This window comes from Phodopus roborovskii, unplaced genomic scaffold, assembly GCF_943737965.1.
Source record: "Phodopus roborovskii unplaced genomic scaffold, PHOROB, whole genome shotgun sequence".
Lineage (NCBI taxonomy): Eukaryota > Metazoa > Chordata > Mammalia > Rodentia > Cricetidae > Phodopus > Phodopus roborovskii.
In genome coordinates, this window is record NW_026126446.1 from 773750 (window position 1) to 795461 (window position 21712).

The 21712-nt window shown below is 41.4% G+C and overlaps 1 protein-coding gene across 9 annotated transcripts in view; it reads right to left on the minus strand.

Annotated features, from left to right (window-relative positions):
- Ptbp3 (polypyrimidine tract binding protein 3) overlaps positions 1-21712 on the minus strand; it is a 297169-nt gene that overhangs the window by 72085 nt on the left and 203372 nt on the right. For 2 of the 9 annotated variants that reach the window (XM_051187886.1, XM_051187885.1), the window contains exons 1-2: positions 5398-5531; positions 2152-2185 (exon numbers count right to left, since the gene is read on the minus strand). The exons of 3 other annotated variants lie outside the window; for them this stretch is intronic. In XM_051187886.1, the coding sequence (XP_051043843.1) occupies positions 2152-2185; positions 5398-5405 (42 nt within the window). In that variant the 5' untranslated portion in view covers positions 5406-5531. Of the gene's footprint in view, positions 1-2151; positions 2186-4781; positions 4801-5397; positions 5586-21712 lie in introns of those variants that run through there. 4 more of the 9 variants (XM_051187895.1, XM_051187890.1, XM_051187889.1 and 1 more) reach the window with 4 other exon arrangements.

The window sequence follows — 21712 nt, forward strand, 5'->3', positions numbered from 1 at the left end:
ACTAAACTTCTTTGGTGAGATCAAAGAAAATTCTTTCAAAAAGTACATAACAGGTGGGCAGTGGTGGTCCCAACACTTTGAAGGCAGAGGCAGGTGGGTCTCTAGGAGTTCCAGAACAGCCATGGATACACAGAGAAACCATCTCTAAAAATAAACAAACAAAAAAGTACATTCAATGAATTAATTCTATAGCATGACTACAGTATTTCAATATATAAACTTATATATAGTCATGTAATTCATATTTGTATATGTGTAATTTATATATACATACATACATATTCAGGCTTCCTACCAAGTCAACTCATTAGCTTATCATCTCTTCCGAGTTACTGCTTTTAAAATACCTACTTCAAAACATATAGACAGAAAACCATCCCTGTATTCATAACTGGTTCCAAGGCATTACATTTAAATTTTCTTTCACTTAACTATGGATGTGATGTGTTTTCACCATAATAAAACAGGCATGGGTCCTTCAAGTATAATTCTTTAACTTTTAAGTGGTAAGTTTTTCAAATGTCTGCTGTTATTTATGTGACAGATAAAAAACTAGAACCACAAATTACATAGTTAAAGATCAAAACAATTAATTTAAATATCCATCCTCCCAGACAGCTTCAGACACACAATTGAGGATTTAATTTCTAATCTCTGAGTATCATTCTCAAATGAGACAACATATGGAGGGGATAGTTCCAGAAAAGGCTGCCTCCCTTTATTTCCTATTCATAAACATATTCAAAGCTTCCCAAAGCAGATCAACTACCTAACCCCAATAGACATTACAAAAAAGCATCCCAATTATGCTAGTTTCAGACATCCCATTCTTAGTGTTAAATGCTGCTTCTTGCTATGCTTATGTCTTAAGAAGTCACAGACTGTTAAGTGCTACCATCAGCTCCAGTAAGTATAAACAAACAAAAACTTGGAACTGGCAAGCAAAATGTATAGAAATAGGGAGACAGTGGTGGGATTTGTGCTTACTTTGACAAAATGACTAGAAAGTGATCAAACAACTATATAAATGAACCTAGATTATTTTAAAATATGTTGAAAGGTTAAATACTCTACTTTCTACAGTAATCTGCACTGTGGCCACTGAACTAGATTTCCCAACTCAGTATCAAACAGCGAAATACTGAAGGAAACATGAAGAGCTATCTTTTATTATTTAAAAATTGTCATGTATGTGTATGTGCCTGGGTATGTATGTGCACACACGTGTACTCAGAGATCAGAAAAGTTCATCTGACCCCCTTGCAACTCAAGTTAGGTAGTTGTGAGTCAACATACAGGTGTTAGAAACAGAGCCTGGGTTGGTCATCTACAAGAGCAGTAAGCCCATAAACAGCTGAGCAATCTCTGCAGCTCCAGGACAACTATATTTTAAAAGCTGCATATTGAGGAGCACTGTCTACTTGATTTCTATTTCCTTAATACAGTAATGAGAAGATTATGGTATAACTAAAGACTTGGAAAAGTTATTGTAACTTGGAAAAAGTATTACTACAAAATGCTGAATTCTCTAGATGGTTACCTTTTACATAGAGGTCTCATTGCTAGCAATGAGGTGTAATGAAAAAAAAAAAAAAGGCTTTGAGCACAGAAAGTGAAGACAAGCATTTAAACGACAGAGCATCACACTTGAACAAACTTTCTCAACTTGCTTTTTCATCTCCAAAATAAGTGATTACCTATATTGAAGGACTGCTATAATGATCAGTGAGAATAGACATAAAGCACATGGCACACACATAGTTGGCACTTACAAAAAAGGTTTTGTTATACACTCACAAAAGATGTTTTTTTCTTTAAAAAAAAAAAAGGACTCATTAGAAAAGTAAATCAGAGCCCAGGATTATTTTCACTACAAAAACAAAACCAAACAAAAAATACCATCCTGACAGTTAAGTAAAACTTTACATATACTTTTAAATTTTAGATATATAATACTATAGTTCCTCCTGAAAGGCACATAAAATTCAAAATTAGCTATGTGTCTACTTAATTTTAGCGTTAAAGGTAAAAGATTATCAACACACAGAACAAAAGACAATTTCACAAACAGGTGAAATTAATTCACCACTGGGGGAGGTGTCAAAATTAAAATACAAAAATGATTATGAAAGGATAGTAAAAGAGTCCTACCTTTAAACCGACTGCTATAAGATCTGTAACAACACTGTATGGAAAAAGTAAAAAGAGAAAATGGAAAACAAAGTTAGAGAACAAGTTTTAAAAGACAGATAAGATTAAAGAAAAAGAAAAAGCATTATAATAATGAAAAAATGAACTGTGAAATGTTAGTTAAAAAAAAATGGACAGTGTAGCAACAGCAGAGTTCAAAAGCAAAGCCTCAACACCTCAATGCAAGAAAAAAATTACTCTAGTGTGCAGAAAAGCATAGTTGTCCTTCAAGACAATGAACATGTGTTTATTGATCTCACTTTGACAAATCCAAACCAAAACTAAAATCACCAAAGTTCATTCTTTTAAGTGCCTGAGATGAGTGATTAAAGCATGAAGCTTTAAATGAAACAAAACCTGTGCTTGGATTTTATAGACATGAAAGGCATCTAGGAAACCTGCATCTTACAGCACAAAAACTCACCAAAATAATGTTATTGTTATGACTGTCTGCCATAGCTAGAATACAAACATCATATTCCACATATATTGTATGATTTGCTTTTTAAAAAGTTAAACATCAATACTATGTTTTGAGTATAAAAGTATTCCTCCTGGGTGGAAATGAACACACACAGAGAGAGAGAGAAAGAGAGACAGAGAGAGGAGAAAGTAAAAATGTCAGCTAGTGGTTTTTTGTTTGCCTTTTTAACTACTCTGAATTAAAGAAATGGGCTTTTTTTTAATCAAGCTGTGAAAAATGAATTTTAATAAACTTGCCTAGTGCATAATCCACTACATTCAAAGTATAAAAAGCCCTAAGTTATTCTACACCAAAATTCATTTTCTACATACTCAGCAGGTTTTTTTTTTTTTTCCGTTCTTTTGTTTTTTTTTTTTTTTTTTTCTTTTGTTTTTTTGTTTTTTTTTTTTTTTTTTTTTTCCTAGACAGGATTTCTCTGTGTAGCTTTGGAGGCTGTACTGGAACCCATGCTGTAGACACCAGGCTTCTCGAACTCAGAGATCTGCCTGCCTGTTTCCTGAGTGCTGGGATTAAAGGCTTGTGCCACCACTGCCCAGATTCTATTAGCAGTTTTATCTCCATATTTGCTAAAAGAAGCTACAAATTAAGTTCTGTATTATTTTACTAGTCAATAACACCATCATAATTTCCTAAAGATATGAAAATATGTAGTATATGCATCAAGTGGTATAACTTTCAATGTTTGAAACAATAACCATATATTTTCCCTTTTAGAGTTCTAAAACTTGTATTCATTTTCCTGGAATTGAAACCTGATAAGCTAAACTTTTCATTTTTCTTTTTTTGTTTTTCGAGACAAAGCTCTGTGTAGCTTTGGAGCCTGTCCTAGAACTAGTTCTTGTAGATGTTCTCAAACTCAAGAGATCCTCCTGTCTCTGCTGACCACATGCTAAACTTTTTTAAAAATGTTTAATAGTATCTTTATTGGTCCTGATGGAAAAGCAAACATTTTTCCTATTTGACCTCCTCTATCTACATCACTGCCTTCTTAAGTTTTAATACCACAAACATGTCAAAGTTCTTCAAAAATCATCAGCAAGAAAGGTGAGAGTGGAAGAGTAAATATGAGCAAAGTGCCAAGATACAAATGTATGTATAAAATATAATGAAACTTATTAGTGTGTCAAATAAAAGGGTAATTTTTAACAAGTAAGATGTACTAAGTAGCAAATGATGACTAAAAACCTATGCAATTAATGTTTTGGATCAGAGAAGCACTTTGCTGAATAAGGTTGGTTATTCCTACTCCCCCTCCCCCCACCCCTGAGCGCGCAGTAGGGGACGCTGCGCTTCACACTGAAGCAGAAGTCAAGCCCTTTAACTGTAAATCTCACACACAAAAATCTAACTTGTTTCCCCAAACCCGAAATCGAATGTTCCGAAAGCGATAATTTCACAGCCGCTTCCTGACTGACATAAGGGCATCATGGCATAAATCACTGAAATGATTTCACACGTAAAACGAGTCAGGTAAAGAGAAGTCAATGCTCAAGGAGAAGCTTTCACAACGTAGCTTTCACTAAATAAAAATCCTTTAAAGAACCTCACAACCATAATTCAAATCTAGCATTGCACTTTGATATCTGCTGCAACGTGCAATCTGCATTCAAACGAGATAATCCATATCACAATATTGTGAAACTGAAATAAACGAAACCTAACGAGAGCAAAAACTATTGTAAAGATTCTAGTGCCTTCATGTAAGTATGTAGCAAGCAAAAGTCAAATACACGGCAACCTGTTAAATGGCTTTTATTTTTCAAACAAGTTACATGCTCTATCATCATTTTACAGAAATCTTGTCAGATGTCGGCAGGGGGAGGGGCTAACGAACAACTCGAACGCCTAAGGATTAAATAAATAAAAGGAGGTAGAATCTCTAACAGACGTTAAGGATTTTTTACCTTAATGAACAATACTGTTTGTTATACGACCCCCAATTTCTTGAAATCCTTCAATTAACACTAATACATCAGATGCTTCCTGCCCCGTCTCAGTTCCAAGAGAAATTATCAACTCGGATAAAGAGATTGTAAATTTTTTTCCCTTTTAGTCACGGACCCCATTTAAACTGAGCAGTTGAAACAGCCCGGAAAACTGCACTTACACAATATCTGACACATCGCCCGCGGCGAATTCACCAAGTTTCTTGGGGGTGGGGGACGAAGAGGAAGCGTCCCCGTGACAAAGTGCAGACGCTCGGTGTTTAGAAGAGGTTAACGTATCTCACAGAGCAAGTCAGGAGACCCCGCCTGTCCCGAGACCTGCACGGGACCGCGGTTCGAGACCCGGTCGCCGCCCAGACGGCTGTCGCCGCTCGCCCGGGCCCGCCGCCGGGGAAAGCTCCGCCGCGCGCCCCACCCCGCCGGTAAACAGCAACTCCCCGAGCGCCGCGGCCGCCTCAGCCTCCGCCCCCGCCAGCGTCGCGCACCATTTTCTGAGAGGAAGTGTGGGGAGGCTGGCCCGGCACCCCGGCCCCGGCTAGTCTCCGCTTCCCGAGAGCGCCCCGAGGCTGCGAGGGGCGGACGTGACGGGGGCGCCGCGCGCAGGAAGCGGAGACTGCGGCGGACCGACCCCGAGTCCCCCGGGCGCCTGCCGTCGGGCTTGGCCCCGGGCCGCCCCTCCGCTAGCCGGCGCCGCGCCCTGCTCCCCGGCCTCGGCGGGACGCGACGCCGAAAGGAAACGAGGCCAGCGCAACCCCCGAGCGGCCACCCGGCACTTACCCATCCATGGCCCAGATGGAGGAGCGCGTTGTGCGGGGATTGACGGGCTCGCCGCGGGCGGAGGGAGCAGGCGGCGGCTCCGGGGACCGGCGAGCGGAGCCGCTCCGCAGCTCCGGCCGGTCGGAGGTGGAAGGAAGAGTGGGAAACAGGGGCGGGGACCAGGCACGCTCTCGCCAGCGCCGCGCCCCCGCCTTCCCAGCCCGCGAGCGCGTCCCCGCCTCGCCTGGCCACGCCCCCTCGGCGTCGACGCCCTCCCCGGACTCGGCTGGACTCCAGGGCGCCCTCTTCCCGCCTTCGCCTCTTCGCCCCGCCCGCCCGCCCTCCGCTCGGCGCGCGTGCGCGCCCCCGCTCCCTGCGTCGCGCCCGCGTTAGCGGGGACGCGCGCCTTGTGCTTCCCGCTTCGCGGCTCGCCCTGCCGCGAGCCCGCGGGCCTTCCGGCTTCCCGGTCTCGGGCGCAGGGGCCTGAATACTTCTCAGTGGTGGCGAGTAAAGCCTCGGGACCCCCCAGGGGACATTTGAAGCCCGGAGGAATTCCTGCGGGCAGACGGGCGGGCGGGCGGGCCACTCTGATGGCGGCACGGCGGGGGACCGGCGCGACGGCCACAGTGCAGGCTCGGGCAGTGGTCTTCCGGGACCTGAGGGCAGCGACCGGTAGCTTCGGAGGGGGCCCGGCCCGCCCCCAGGCCCTGGAAGTCAACTGCCGAGACCCGCAGTGGCCGGATAGGTGTGGTTGGGGAAAGGAATTTAGGTAGATGAAACTGCCCTGAACTGAAGTACTTCGTTTTAATCTGAGTGCTTTTCCACCCAACAGTCTAATACTAAATATACACAAAACTTTTCATTGCGTAGCTATGGGATGGCCGTTATAGTGCCAGTATTACAAGTTTCATTCATCCTTCCGCGAGGGGTTATTGTTTCTCCAGACGAAAATACACTAGTGATCTCCGAGATTTCTCAGGCAGAAAACAGGCAGAAAGCCCTATTCCTCCAGTATGAACAAAAAGAGGTTATACGTAAAGCACGAAATAGCTGTTTAATATAATGCGTATAACTAGTGACAACATGTTTTCTCCCACCACCACCCTTTATAGCCTACCTAACTCTGAAACTGAGTGCTTTTCAAATTCACAGGTCATTGAAATTTGAGCCATTTAAGCCATGTCTTCAAACTCTGAAACGAAAGAGGGGGCCACCCACACTCATTTCAAAGGAAGTAACAACTTCAATCTATCCTTCCTGATTTCCTACTTTATTAGTGACACTTTCAGTTTGTAATTCAGGAAGGTCATTTTTTAAATTAATTTAAGTTCCCTTATTGGAGATGTCAAAATGTTTTGTATGTTAAATCTGAATATTAAGTTGTGTTTGGAAACACTGCCACCCAGCATTGCTATGTGGATTTTAAAATAGCCTGTGCCTAAAGTTCCTACCTGAGTTCGAAGCCACCTTCAGCTACATCGTAAGTTCTAGGGCAGTCTGAGTCACAAAAACAAAAATATAAAATAAAATAACAAGAGAAGCTGCCAGTGAAGTATTTTTATTGCTGTATTCAGTGTATATTGTTGTTATGTTTTCTTTCTTTTTACATTATACATGTAAATAAAATGCTTCTCTTTTTTTAAAAAACTCAAAACTGTAGTAAATAGTTTTGTTTGTTTCAGACTGAGTTTTAATATCTAGAACAGCCCAGTTGAAACTTGCTATGGAACTCGGGCTAGGTTCAAACCTAAGATTCTCTGGCTTCAGCCTCCTGAGATTACAAAGATGTACCACCATAAAGACCTGAAAAGCTTTTGTTTTCCTCCCCAAACCACCCTTTCGTTAACCATTTTGTTTATATTTATTTATTGAGACAGGATTTATCTGTATAACAGTCCTGGCTATCCAGGAATTCATTTTGTAGACCAAGCTGACCTCAAATTCACAGAGATCTACCTGTTTCTGCCTCCCAAATGCTGGAATTAAAGTAGTATACCTCTGCTGCCTGGCTTTTTGTTTGTTTGTTTTTTGTTTTTCCTATATTGCTTTGGAGCCTGTCCTGGCACTCACTCTGTAGACCAGGCTGGCCTTGAACTCACAGAGATCTGTGCACCTCTGCCTCCTGGGTGCTAGGACTAAAGGAGTGCACCGCCACTGCCTGGCTTATAATTTTAATTGACTTCTTTTTAGTACTTCATAGTACTTCATAATTTAATGTGCCATAATTTAAGTTTTTCCAAAATGGTGGAAGCTTACATTATTTCTAGTTGTTCAGTATAACTAACAGTGTCACATAAAACATGTAGCTTTGAACACATATGATTACATCTGAGGAACAGAATAAGAATATTCTAAATAGAATTCCAGAACAAAAGGTATAAGAAACATCAAATTTGATACTGCAAAGTTAATTCTAGAAACAATATACCAATTTACAAGATTAAAAAAGTAATGAAAATGAGATGTCTTAGAGCTGGAAAGATGGCTAAGTGGTTAAGAGCATTGGCTCTTCTTGCAGAGGACCTGGATTCCATTCCCATATACAGGCTCACAACCATCTATAATTTCAGCTCCAAGTGGTCTAACACGCACCCTCCTCTGTACCAGGCACTCCGCAAACATACATATAAGCAAAACACATAAATAAAAATAAATCTTAAAAAAAAAAGAAAATAAGGAGCTGGAGAGATAGCTCAGCAGTTAAGAGCACTGCCTGCTCTTCCAAGGGTCCTGAGTTCAAGTCCTACAACCACATGGTGGCTCACAACCATCTATAATGAGATCTGCTGCCCTCTTCTGGCCTGTAGGCATACATGCAGGCAAAATTCTTATACATAATAAATCTTTTAAAAAAAGAAAATTGTATTCCTCTCTTAACTCTGCTTAAGTCTGAGCCTTTAAATAAATAGCAGTTGTCACTATTTTTATTTTTAATTGTATATATAAGTGTGTTTGTATATACACAATGTGAGTAAAGGTCAGGAGAAGACATCAGATCTCCTAGAGCTAAAGTTACAAGCAGTTGTAAGCCACCTGACTTGGATGCTGGGAACCAAACTCAGGTCCTCTACAAGAGCAATATGTGTTGTTAATCACCAGGCTATTTTTCTAGCCCCAATTGTCACTATTTAAAACTAATGAAGTATACCTGAGACTCACTATCTATACCAACTTAAGTCATCCTAAAAAGTCTATATTGCAAAGATCAAAACTGTACTTTGTTTCCTAAACAAGCCCAGTTTATAACAGAGGCCTAGATAAGTTTGTAACAGAAAACAAGGTGAAACTTTTCCTTTCCCATGACCCGTTGTCCTAAATTCAAAGAACTTATAATTTCAGCTCTATGAGCTTGGGTGCCCTGATTGAAAACGATGGACAAGGACTAGGAGATGGCTCAGTCAGTAAAGTACTACTGTGGAGTCATGATGGCCTAGTAAAGCCAAATCAAAGCGCTCATTCAGTGACAAACCCTGTCTCAAAGTGAAGGAGGGCTGGAGAGATGGCCCAGTGGCTAAGAACACCTGCTGCTCCAGAGGACAGGTCACAGCACCCACACAGTGGTTCATAACCATCAGTAATTCCAGTTCTAGGGTATTCCATGCCCTCTCCTGACCTCCAAGGGTACCAGCACACACATGATACACATACATGCATGCAAGTAAAACATTCATAAAATAAACAAACCTCTCAACCCAGCATGGTGACACACACCTTTAACCTCAGCACTCCGGAGACTGAGGCAGGCCAAGGGATCTCTGAGTTCGAGGCTGGTCTGATCTATAGAGTAAGTTCCAAAACAGCCAGAACTACACAGAGAATCCTAGTCTCAAATGAATAAATAAATAAACTGTGTTGACCTTCGTTCTCTATAGGCACATATACAACAACACCAACTACTAAAGAATAGGATGGAGTTTTGCTTCTTTTATTGTTATGTTTTGTTTTTCGAGACAGAGCTTCTCTGTAGTCGAGGCTGGCCCCAAACTCACAGACTAGAGTTTGCTTCTTAAAGCCTATGTTCAAGATTTTAGGTATTCCCATAGTCTATATAACATAGAAGAAACTTGTTCTTCTGTAATTTCTGTTACCCACATGACTTTGGAATAAGCACTTTATGCATAATATTCTGTCTTCTTGGTGCCAAAGAGGATAATCTCTGCAGATTTCTCTATACTTTAAAAAGGTAGTTCTAGATAATTTAGTTTTAGTTTATATTTTTTTCCCTGTGTTTTTGTTCTGGTTTGCTTAAGAAATTCCCCCCTGAAACTTGTTTATCTGATAAGAGGCACACCCCTTCATTATTATGTTTACACAAAAAGTAACCTTTGAACACTTGCCTTAAGCTATTCCACTATGCAGTGGTTAGTTAACATTCAACCCACATTCCTGTTTACAGGTAAGACTTCTTAGGACATAAAGATGCCATAAAAAAGATGCCAATGTAGTTCTGAAATAGTACTAGCCATTAGGTGAATCTCAGAAGGTCACCGCATGAACATTTTATCTCATGACAATTCCAAAATCATAACCATTAACATCTGTTCCTTAAAATAGAAACCTCTGAAATCAAACTAAATGGAAAAGGCCAGTTTCAAAAGCTTATATACTGTGTGACTCCATTTCTATAGCATTTTCAAAATGACAAAATTATATAGTGGAAAACCAGCCAGTGTTTGGAAGAGATTAGGAACAGGATGCAGGGAATAGATGCCTGTGATTATAAAGTAGTATGCAAAGGGGGTATTTGTGGTGATGAAAACAGTTCTGAATCTTGATTTGCAGGGAGGGGGCACTTATATACAAAACTTCACATGATAAGATTGTATAGAACCTCAGGTGCCCACCCATATAAAAGTGACAAGTATATGGATACAGCAGTGTCAGTTTCATGGTTTTGATGATATGCTCTAGTTAAGATGGTACCATTAGAGGAAACCGGGTGAGAGATACACAGGGCCTTGTTGCACTATCTTTTAAATTTCCCTATACTACAATTATTTCAAAAATCAAACAATATTTTTAAGAGATCAATGTTATCTGATTGTCCCATTCGTATTTGTTATTTTCTCACTTGGTACTGATACAGTATCAACGTCAAAGGCTTAAGTAAAAAACATTTGGGTATTGTCTTCATTTTCAGGCTACCTCACTGTGGTTGTCAAATGAGGCTGTAATAGCTGACACATAGAATCAGTGTGTGGCTTCCGCTCTTCTTCAAACTCATTCTCCACTACTTGAGGAGACAGCATCAAAGAGTGCTCGCTGCAGATTACTGTATACTCTCACAGTTCTAAATAATGTATAATGTTTATTTTCCTTGTATTTTTCTTATGGTTTGCTTCAGAAATTCCTCCCCTTGAGGCCTGGGAGATAGCTCAGTGGTTAAGAGCACTGGCTGTTCTTCCAGATGACCCAGACTCAATCCCTAGCACCTACATGACAGTTCACAACTGTCTGTAACTCCAGTTCCAGGGGATCCAACACTGTCATACAGACATACATGCAGGCAAAAACACTAATGCACATTAAATAAAAATAAATTTTTTTTAAAAAAACCACACAACAAATCCATCCCCTGAAACTACCACGAGCGATGCAATACCTGTTTTGAGTGCAATCACCTTCACGTGGACAGTACCTGGTTCAGGGGACTCATATCTATTTTGAAGATGCTATTATATCCTGTCACTATAGTGTCCACCCCTTGCCAGACTTACTTTGGACATTTTGAAGTACTTTTCCAAAAAGGGAGGAGATTCCTGTCCTCTGTCCTTTTGCTACCCTATACCATAAGGTTCCCAGTGTTGCCCAGAGTTTTAATGTGTCATTTTTAATTAGAGGAAAATCTTTAGGGTTTAACCCAGAGGATAGTCCAAGTGATAAAACTAATGTTTTCAGAGTCATTACCCTCAAACATTGACCTCCAATCCTTAAAACTGCCTAGCTGGGCACACATCTTTAGTCCCAGCATTCAGTAGGCAAGGGCAGAAGGATCTATGTGAGTTCAAGACCCAGCCTGGTCTACATAGGGATTTCCAGGACAGCCCAGGCTACACAGAGAAACCCTGTCTCAAACAAAACAACAAAAACCAGATGGGGGTTGGTGGTATACACCTTTAATACCAGCATTCAGGAGGCAGAGGCAATCAGATCTGTATGAGTTCAAGGCCAACCTGGATTACAAAAGCAAATTCCAGGATAGCCTAGGCTACAGAGAAACATTGTCTTGAGAAAAAACAAACAAACAAACAAACAAAAAAACACCTGTTATCACCTAGTCCCTATATGATTCTTAACTACAAATTTCCTGGGGTCAGACATCAGAAAGATTAAGCCACCAGGACAGTAGAGAATTTCTACTTTCAGCCCACCCACTCCAGGAAAGGGGAGGTTGGAGATTATATAAATTCTTGGGACAGAAGGTTTATATAGCTCAGAAGTAAAATATTTATTTCCAAAGGGTGTGGTGGTGCATCCCAGCACTCAGGAAGTAGGGACAGGCAGATCTCGGTGAGGTGAGTTCAAGGCTAGCCTCATCTACAAAGAATTCCAGAGCAGCCAGACAGCCAGGACTTTGTTACACAGAAACTCTGTCCCAAAAAAACCAAACACACACACACACACACACACACACACACACACACATTCAAAAACCAACTAAAAAAAAAATTCTTGTAAAGTCTATTTTAAAAATTTTTATGTGTATGAATGTTTTGCCTGCATGGATGTCCTTGCACTGCTGGTGTGCCTAGTACCCACAGAAGCCAGAAGCCATTGGATCTACTGGAACCTGAGTTGCAGAGGGTTGTGAGCCATTATGTGGGTGCTGGGAATTCAATCTGAATTCTCTGGAAAGAGCAGCCAGCGCTCTGAACCACTGAGCATTCTGTGGCAGTTTGAAAGAAAATGCCCCCCAAAAGAAGTGGCACTATTAGCAGATGAGACCTTGTTGGAGGAAGTGTGTCACTGTGAGGGCAGGCTTTGATGTCTCTTTTGCTCAAACTTCCCTCATTGTGACTCTCAGTTGACTTCCTGTTGCCTGCAAGATGTAGGATTCTCGGCTACCCCAGCACCACACCTGAGGGCATGGTGCCATGCTCCCCATAATAATAATAATGAGCCAGGCGGTGATGGTACACACCTTTAATCCTAGCACTCACAAGGCAGAGGTAGGCAGATCTCTGAGTTCAAGGCCAGCCTGGTCTACAAAGCTACAAAGAGAAACCCTGTCTGGGAAAACCAATAATTAACAACAACAACAATAATAATAATGGATGATCCTCTGAAACTGTAAGGGAGCCACCACAATTAAATGTTTTCTTTGTAGGAGTTGCCATACTCACAGTGTCTCTTCACAGCAATAAAAACCCTAAGACACCATTTCTCTAGCCGTCCAAGCTAAGTAAATTTTTTTTTTTTGCCAAATGTCATTTTTTTCTAATTCCTGATCCCTCTGATTTTATTTCTCAAATGTTACAGTTATAAACATGCCCCATCACAGCTGACAACATTTAAAAATAAACATAACTTTTGAGCAATTTTGAATTTGCAAATATGCATTTATACGTGTCCTACACCATTTCTGCTATTGTAGCTTACACTGGAACAGTATATTTCATGAAGTTAAATAATTAAACCTGATATTATTACTAACGTCTTCATTAAGAAATCCTTAGTTTTTAAGAGAATAATATTTATCTGTCCTATAATTCCATTAAGATAGTAAGCTACATTAAGTAATAGGAGCCTTTTCTCAAACTTTGACATCTTTGAACAATACTGTTCAGAGATCTTATAGGATGTCTTTCAACTGGAATTTGTCTGTTTCTGTCATAATGATATAGAATTATAGGATTAAAGAGGAAGAATACATAGATAAAACACCATTTTGGTCCCGTAGTCCCAGCGCTCAGGAGGCAGAGGCAGGTGGATCTCTGTGAGTTCCAGAGGCCAGCCTAGTCTACAGAGAGAATTCCAGGACAGGCTCCAAAGCAATACAGAGAAACTCTGCCTCAGAAAACCAAAAAAGAAAAGAAAAAAAAACCCACCATTTTATCACACCATATCTAAGATGCATATTGCACCATGAATCCCATGGTGAGACTGACTTTAAACACCTGATTGAGATAAGAATTTATAATTCTCTTTAAATATTTGTTTTTATTATTTTTTTCTCTCCATCCTTTTTCCAGATTGTATTCTCTGGAAAGACGTCATCATTAACAGCTCATGCTTAAGAAATGGAGCATTAGTCTCCACTCCCTTGAAAGGACAGCATTTACCTAAATTATTTGGGATTGTGCATTGTCATTCCCCTCTGATGAATTTGTATATGTAATCATTTAATGTTTTCATTACAGATTCATACACATTCATTTTATAATCCGGTTATAACCTAGAGTCATTTTATCTTAATTTCCAAATTATTCTAGACGTTGGCCAGTGGGAGCTAATTAAGTTGACAGCTGTGTTCCTTAGCATACTGCAGTCAGTGTTGGGGGCATGTTTGTATATTTTTCGTCAGTCAGTATTTCCAAGGTTGGTCTCAAATTCCCAGACACAAGGAATCCTCTGTCTCAGCTGCCTGAGCCCTGGGACCACAAGCACAAACTACTGTGTCCAGCTACTTCTTATTGAACACTTCTTGACTTTTATGGTGTTACAAGATGTTCCAGAGTCACCTTGTTTATTTTCTGCCCCTGTTCAAGGATCAGTCATTCATCAAAAGCAAGATCTGGGTACTAAGTGTGCTCATCGCTTCTAAAGTTTTTAACTTGAGAGAATTTCTAAATATCTATCCTGTAATGAAGTAAGTGGTGTGTGTGTGTGTGTGTGTGTGTGTGTGTGTGTGTACATGTGTGTGTTCAGGTGTGTATGCATGAGTGGGCAGGTGTGTAGGCCAGAGGTACTATCCTAGGTACTATCTACTTTATTTTTTCAAGGACAGGTTTTCCTGCTGGCCTGGAATTCACTGAGTAAGGTAGACTGGCTGGCTAGTGAGCCCCAGGGATATGTCTGTCTCTGCCTCCCTAGCCCTGTAATTACAAACGTGCACCATCACACCCAGATTTCAATCTTACTTAAAAAAAAAAAAAAAAATCAGGGATCAAATTCAGGTCCTTGTGTGCAGTACTTTATCAACTAAGATAACATCGCCTACTCTCTGTTGTGGGATTTGTATACTTCAATCAGTATAAATGTGGACTACGTGGTTCACTTTGGTCCACAGTGTCAGATCAGTTTTGCAGGTCACTCACTCACCCTTCAGCCTCCCTTCATGGCCACATTTCAATAATGGATCAGGAAACTGAATCCTGGGAAATAGAAACATATGGTGCATCGTCTCTTCTCCAGGCCCTACCTCTCTCATGGGAATGGACCCCCAGGGGTGTTCTCAATTTATAGATGACATACTTTAGCTCTGGTCTTTACTCTTTCAAGTTTCAAGTTGCTACAGGACTATGTCACTTACTGAAACTGGCACTGAGTTACCATTTGGAGGGGATTCTTGTCAAATCTTAATGCATCCCTGATTTGGGACACAATGCAAACCATTCTTCATAGACTGTGGCATGGATTCTATCAGTGCCGTAGAGTCATTGTTGTTGACATCTCTTTTCTGGTCATGGTCCATTCTCCCTCCTTTACTAGGACACCTCACTCCCAGAAGTTCTGTAGTATTCAATGACTTTCATTAAAGTCTTTTGACTCTTCTCATCAGGCCTTTCTCCAGCCCTTAGCCTGAGTTTTTCCTAAGTTACCTAGATCTAACCCACAAAGAAACTGGGGCTTGGTCCTGATCTTTTCAAAGAAGTAAAGGTGGGAAAAACTGCTCTAAGGTAACAGAAAAGTCACTTTTCTCTAGCGTGTGTGTGTGTGTGTGTGTGTGTGTGTGTGTGTGTGTGTGTGTGTATAGACAGCTTCTGTGCTGACTCAGCATTCCTTCTGTCTGCTGAAGTATGAAGTAGATAAATATTATAGATGCCCATAATAGTATAATTGTTATTACTAATTTATGGGCAGGGAAGGGGAGACAGTTTCTTTTTGGCTATCTGAGGCCACATAACAAGCACAAAATATAAAACTTTTTTTTTTTTTTTTTTTTTTTTTTTTTGGAGGGAGAGTCTCCATGTATCCCTGACTGTCTTATATATGCTGTAGATCAGGAAGCCTTTACCTCCTTAAATGCTGGGATTAGAGTCTTGGGCCACCGCACCCAGCAAGAAATATAAATTTTATTTTGCAATTAGAATAAAGCTTTCACTCTAGTCACTAATTCAAACTAGTCCATATAATCCTTTGACAGGAGTCTTTAGCAGAGAGCCAAGTGGATTGGTTAGCATACACCTATCTTCTTTTTCCAGACTTGCCTTTGTTGAAATAATAGCCTTACGTAAAAATGTAGTGGGAAAGTTCCTGGAATGTCAGATAACTGGCTAGAGCTGTTCTCCCTGAAAAATGTTTAACTGCCGATAATTCCACAGGACACCAGGCAAATGTTCAGCCCTGAGTAGGCAAATAGGCAAAAGGTCAGTCTAAAAGAGAAGAAACACACACACACACACACACACACACACACACACACACACACACACACACACACACACACGAAAACAGAAACCCATCTGGAAAGTTTCTCCCTGTGAATGTATTATTTATGTAACTAGAAACTCGAACCTCCCCGCCTCACTCCCACCCTTGGCAGTGAAGGGTGGCTTGCACCAGGGGCTTAGGTCTTCATATTGCCTGTCTTCTGAAACACAGGGAGGATGAGACCTTAATAAAAAATTTAATTTTGTGGAGGACAGCAGGAGGATGACAGCCAGGAGGAATGTCATTTGGCAGAGAGTAGAATTGCAGGATGTTTGCAAAGCTTAACCTTTGTGTTGCAAACTACAGGCCATTAAGAGGCATAGGGAGAGGCTATGGGGCTTGATTCTTAAACTAATTTCAGACATCAGGCACAATCTAAAAACCTGAAGGGAAAGGAACTGTTAACCATTCTACCACTATCATCAAGGAGGGAGGGCCCTTGATTAAGGGAGGGCATTGGTTAAGGGAATGTCAAGTATTTCTCCTTCTCAGCATGTAAAAGCAGTAATTCTGCTCCTCAAGATTCGTGTCATCTTTAGAAAAGGCATATTTACTGACATATCTTTTTTTAAAAAAAAAAATTAGAACCAATCATGAGAAACCATCAAAATAATATTTACTGGCAGAACACCAGGAAGAATTAGGTGGAACTATCTCTAGAGGAAGTTGGACTACACACACACTCACTCTGGACTTCCTCGCTAGTTATTTTCTAAATGAGATTAATAATTCAGACTAGAAAATGTTTGACTTGGGAAAGAAGACTGGATCCTGGTGTGAGAGCAGCCCTGTGCATGGGGAACAGCAGGAGATGAAGATAGGAAAGGCAAACTTAATGAAGGAAATTTGAACAAAGAAGATGTTCTCTGAGAGAGAAAAGCATTAGGAATGTGACTGTGCTTAAGAATCCTGTAATGGACCATATTCTTCTGGTCCTTTTGTCTTGAGATAGGATATCCACTAAGAGTTGGGTCCACCCATATTTAACAGAAAACTCAGTAACAGGGAAAAAAATTTTTAATTTTGTACTCAGTCAAAAACAAAAAATTTCAAAGTTATGGATTCAAGGCCGGTTCATTAAAAACTCAGTTTCCTTTTGGTTTCATCATGTGAACATTTGACTATCACTCTTAGTATCATAAGTGGCTGAAAAGTCTTTCAAAAAGCTTTTCTAGAGTCTGGAGAGATGGCTCAGTGGCTAAAGTGCTTGCTGGACAACCATGAGGACCTGAGTTCAAGTTCCCAGCACTCAGGTAAATGCAAGGTAGGTGTGGCAGCCCATCCATAATCCCAGCAACAGGAACACAAAGACAGAGCAAGGTGGTTAGCCGGACTAGCCACACCATCAATCTCTGAGTTCAACAGACAGCCTTCGCCTCAATGAATAAACAAGAGAGTGTGGAGGAACACCCCCAGTGTCAGCCTCCCTACACACTTGCAAACACCCCCCCTCCAGACACATTTAAAACAGAAATGAAAAACAAAGCTTTCCCAGAATCTTCCCAAATATTTTCAACTTAAATCTCAGGCATTATTTGGTCTCATGACCACACTTAGTTACAAGAGAGACTGGTAAATGTGGTGTTTTTGTGGAACATATTTCTACTACTAATAATAAAGCTTGTTGGTAAGAAGTGGAAAATGAAGACTAGGTCACTAAAAAATCTCTGATAAAGCTGTTGTCATGTAAAGCTGAAACTTTTTGGTTTCTCTGTATTGCTTTGGAGCCTGTCCTGAAACTAGATCTGTAGACCAGGCTGGTCTCAAACTCACAGAGATCTGCCTGCCTCTGCCTCTCCCAAGTGCTGGGACTAAAGGTGTGCCCACCAACGCCCAGCTGGAAACTCTTTTCTTATGTAGTGACTGTATTACTGACAGGAGGGTGGGGTCTCAGCAAGATTTGGAGCTTCCTGGGGTAGCCTGGAGCCCAAGCCTCAGGGACAAAGAGCCTGCAGTGACTGCCTTTGATGGCCCTCAGTTAACAACTGATGACTCAGTGACTTTGCAAAGATCTCTGGCAGCCAGAAACTCCTGGGCACAGGCTGTTGTCCAGTTACACTCTTCTGACTCTTTAGGGAGCCCTCTTCCTTTCAACCTCACAAGGTAGAGATAGAGAGGGAAGCAGGAGCCACCAAATTTGCTTAGGAAACCTTTTGGTGGGTTTGGCTTTTCCTCTCTCCCCTAGGTTTGATTAAAATTACGTTATTTTTAATTATGTGTATGTGTGGGCATGTGCACATGAGTACAGGTGACCTCAGAAGCCAGACAGGTGTCAAACCCCCTGGAGCTGGAGTTTGGGAAGTTATGAGCCTCCCACCTCCCCAGGATGGATGCTGGAAAACAAACTCAGGTTATCTTCAAGAGCAGTACTCATCTTACCCACTTTCCACCTCTCCAGCCTGGACTGGTCCTTATTCTACACCTAACATTCATACAAGGCCATAGCATCCTAAGATGAGGTGCTAGACCTTTAAATTTTAGGCCTTTAATTTTTAAAAAATCTCATTGATGAGTTGTTGTTATTATTATTATTATTATTATTATTATTATTATTATGTGACTTTTTGGTCCCAGCAGTTGTTTCCATTTCCTCCAAAAGTAGGTCATTTCCCCTTACCTGCGACGAGTCTCTCTGTCGGTGATACACCACAAAGGAAAGAGGGGGTTGGGGGCCAACTGTAACCCCAGCCACCAACAACTGCTTGTATACTTATGCATCAATGCCCTATTACAGCTGTTTTTATGTTAGTACACTGTGGTGGTTTGGGTGAAAACTGTCCCCCATGGGCTCATGTATATGAACACTTGCTCCTCTTTTGGTGCGAAGTGTGAAATCCAAAGTTATGTTTTAAGTTTTGATTACCATGCCTAAGAGATCCATAAAACAAAAAATGCCTCTAACCTGTAAGCCCCTTGTCCAAGGACAGATAATTCCTGAGATGCTGGAGGGTATTGTTTATGGTAGATAACAAGCCACATGTTTTCTCTTTCCTAAACTAGTTTTGTTGACCCAACTGCATCACAGGTAGGTGGAAGGTACTTAGGTAGAAAGTATATAAGGATATATGCTTGCCTCTGATTGGACCTGGTGGGAAATAAGTAGTCTTATGGGTTTGTCTTTTTAAGCCTCTGCAAAATGTCACTTGTCACCATTTTCTGGGAACCCAGGAATGGACCTGGCCAGAGCCCATCATCCTGGCCAGTATTTAGTAGAGTTTAATAGAGTATTGGCTCGAAATTGTGGTAGTGGTCAGGATGGTGACAGAGGCTGGAAGGTAATGGAACTTTTAGACCTACAGCCTTGTTGAAGGGTACACATCATTGAGGGCAGACTTCATGTAGGACAAAGTGCCTCAGCCAGCTTCCTGCTCCAGCTGCCTGTTGCCAAACCCTCCCTGTCATTATGGCCTCTCCCTCTGAAACTAGAGGCCAGAATAAACTCTTTCTTCTAGAATTTGCTTTTGGTGGTGTTGTTTCTTATCACAGCAACAGAAAAGTAACTAATACATACACACCAGAGCAGGAGCACTTATTCCCGCATTTGTGAAGAGAGTCAGGAAACCAATCAATCCCTGCTGTAGAAAGAGCTCACCAACACTTTTAGACCAATACAAAAAGGGAGGGAGGGGAATCAGCAGGCAGAACACTGTAATCCCAAATGAAAACCCAAACTCACTTGTCCTCAGAGGCATCCGTTTCTGGGACCCCTCTCTGTTCAGAGAGTCTGTGACACTTACAAATACATTCTGTTTTTGCATTGCTCTTGTCATTTAATTCTTTAACTGACAGAGAAAAAGAACAACCCACTATCCCTTATCATACACACACACCAAACCAATCAGGGTCTGACTGAGCACCTATAGATGGAGGAATTTTGCCCACCTAGCTTGAGGAGGGGGTGAGGTCCACCCCAGATTTCAGAGAAAGGCTGAGATGTCAACACCAGTGTCACTATTGGAGAAGGAAGACTGCTCCTGCCTTGGAGAACCTCCAGAGACAGACTTGTCTGAGACCTGCCCCCTTGTTCTTCAGAGGCCTGCTCAAGCCCAGAGCTATGTATAACTTTCCAGCAACCAGTGGGTTGGTACCCCATTACTGAGATTTTAGACTTTCTAGTTTCCTGTTTGGATTCCTATTCAAGTTTTTCCTGTTCAAGTTATTACTCATGCATTGCAAATGAAAGGCCTCCTCATTTGTTCTTTAGCTGTTTGGCCTGTCATTTTCTATATATAATCCAGGAAGACTCTGGATTTGACACCCTCTCTGGCTTCTGAGGTCATAGTTTTCACCAGAAGACCTTCCTAGATTTGCCCAAACCCAATCACACACTAACTTCTAAACAAGACATTGACAAGGGGAACAAAGATTATACTAGCCAAGATCAGTCATCCTTAGTCTTGGCTGCATAAAAAACCAGCCAAAGGACTTTGAGCATACTGCTTCCTCCGTGCATCCCTGCTATAATCTGAGCTTGGAAAAGCCCCGTACAGGCACATGAAGGCATTACCTCCAGTTTAACACTGCCGGGAAGTGATGGAAAATATAGAAATGGGGCTCAGCGGAATGGCTTGGAGTTAATGGGAGCTTTTCCTCCAAGGAGATTGTGGGACCTGTGTCGTCTTCTGTCTGTTTGCTCCTGGCCATGAGAGCTTCAGCTCATTCATGAAGCGTGAAGCTCTTCCACGTGTTTCGGACATGATGTGCCTCTTCACACAGGACTGAAAGTGTGTGTACTAACCAATCATGGACTGGAAGCCAAAGGCTCTCTATACCTGACTACCTTAGGTATCTGTTAAGAGTTAACAGAAAACCGACCAGTATAAGCCCCACCGGCTTCATGAAAATCTTTTCATGAACAGCCAGCCTCAGAATGCTCTGATGTTCTCCCAAGTCATTTCAACCTGCAATCAAAGTTAATAGTTACTGTAGCGGCAGCGAAAGGTGGCACATGCCTTCGCCTTCAATCCCAGCACTCAGGAAGCAGAAGCAGATGGGTCTCTGTGTGTTCGAGGCCAGCCTGGTCTACTTAGTGAGTTCAAGGAGAGCCATCTGTCTGGGGTGGCAGGGGAGTAGCAACAATCAGGAAGGAAAACATATAACTTCTGAACTTAAGGTCTATTCTCTTGAAACTCCTCGTTCAAATGGGGTTAAAAGGCAGATAGCACACATGCTGAGGGGTAGAAGCTACACTCATACACTCAGGAATGCTGCCCTTCAACAGCGAGGCAGTAATCAAGACATCGCACATTCCCAAACAGGCAGAAAGATGCAGAGGGAAAGGTGTCCTCCACTAGAACTGAAAGGATGCTATCCACTCTGGTAAGTATGAAAGCTAACAGCAAAGCACACACATACCGGAGAGAGAAAAATCAAACCTCAGCACTCTGAAAACCACCAAACCACAGAGACACAAGAAAGGAACACGTATATGCAAAACCCCCAGGAGAAAAATCAGCAAAGTTTGTTTTTACTGATCAACACGAGCTTGAATACAAACAGGTGCATTTACTCAATGAAAGGTAAAGGCTCACTGGACAAAAACAAACGCAGACACAATTATATGTGGCCTATAAGAAGCCAACCTTATCAGCAATGACACACACAGATAAAAAGGAAGGGGTGAGAAGAGACTGCCATGCAAACACAGATCAAAAGGGAACACGGACTACTATAATTGTATGACGTGAAATAGGCTTTAAATTAAATTATACTTAAAAAGTTAAGGACCAAGCTGGGCAGTGGT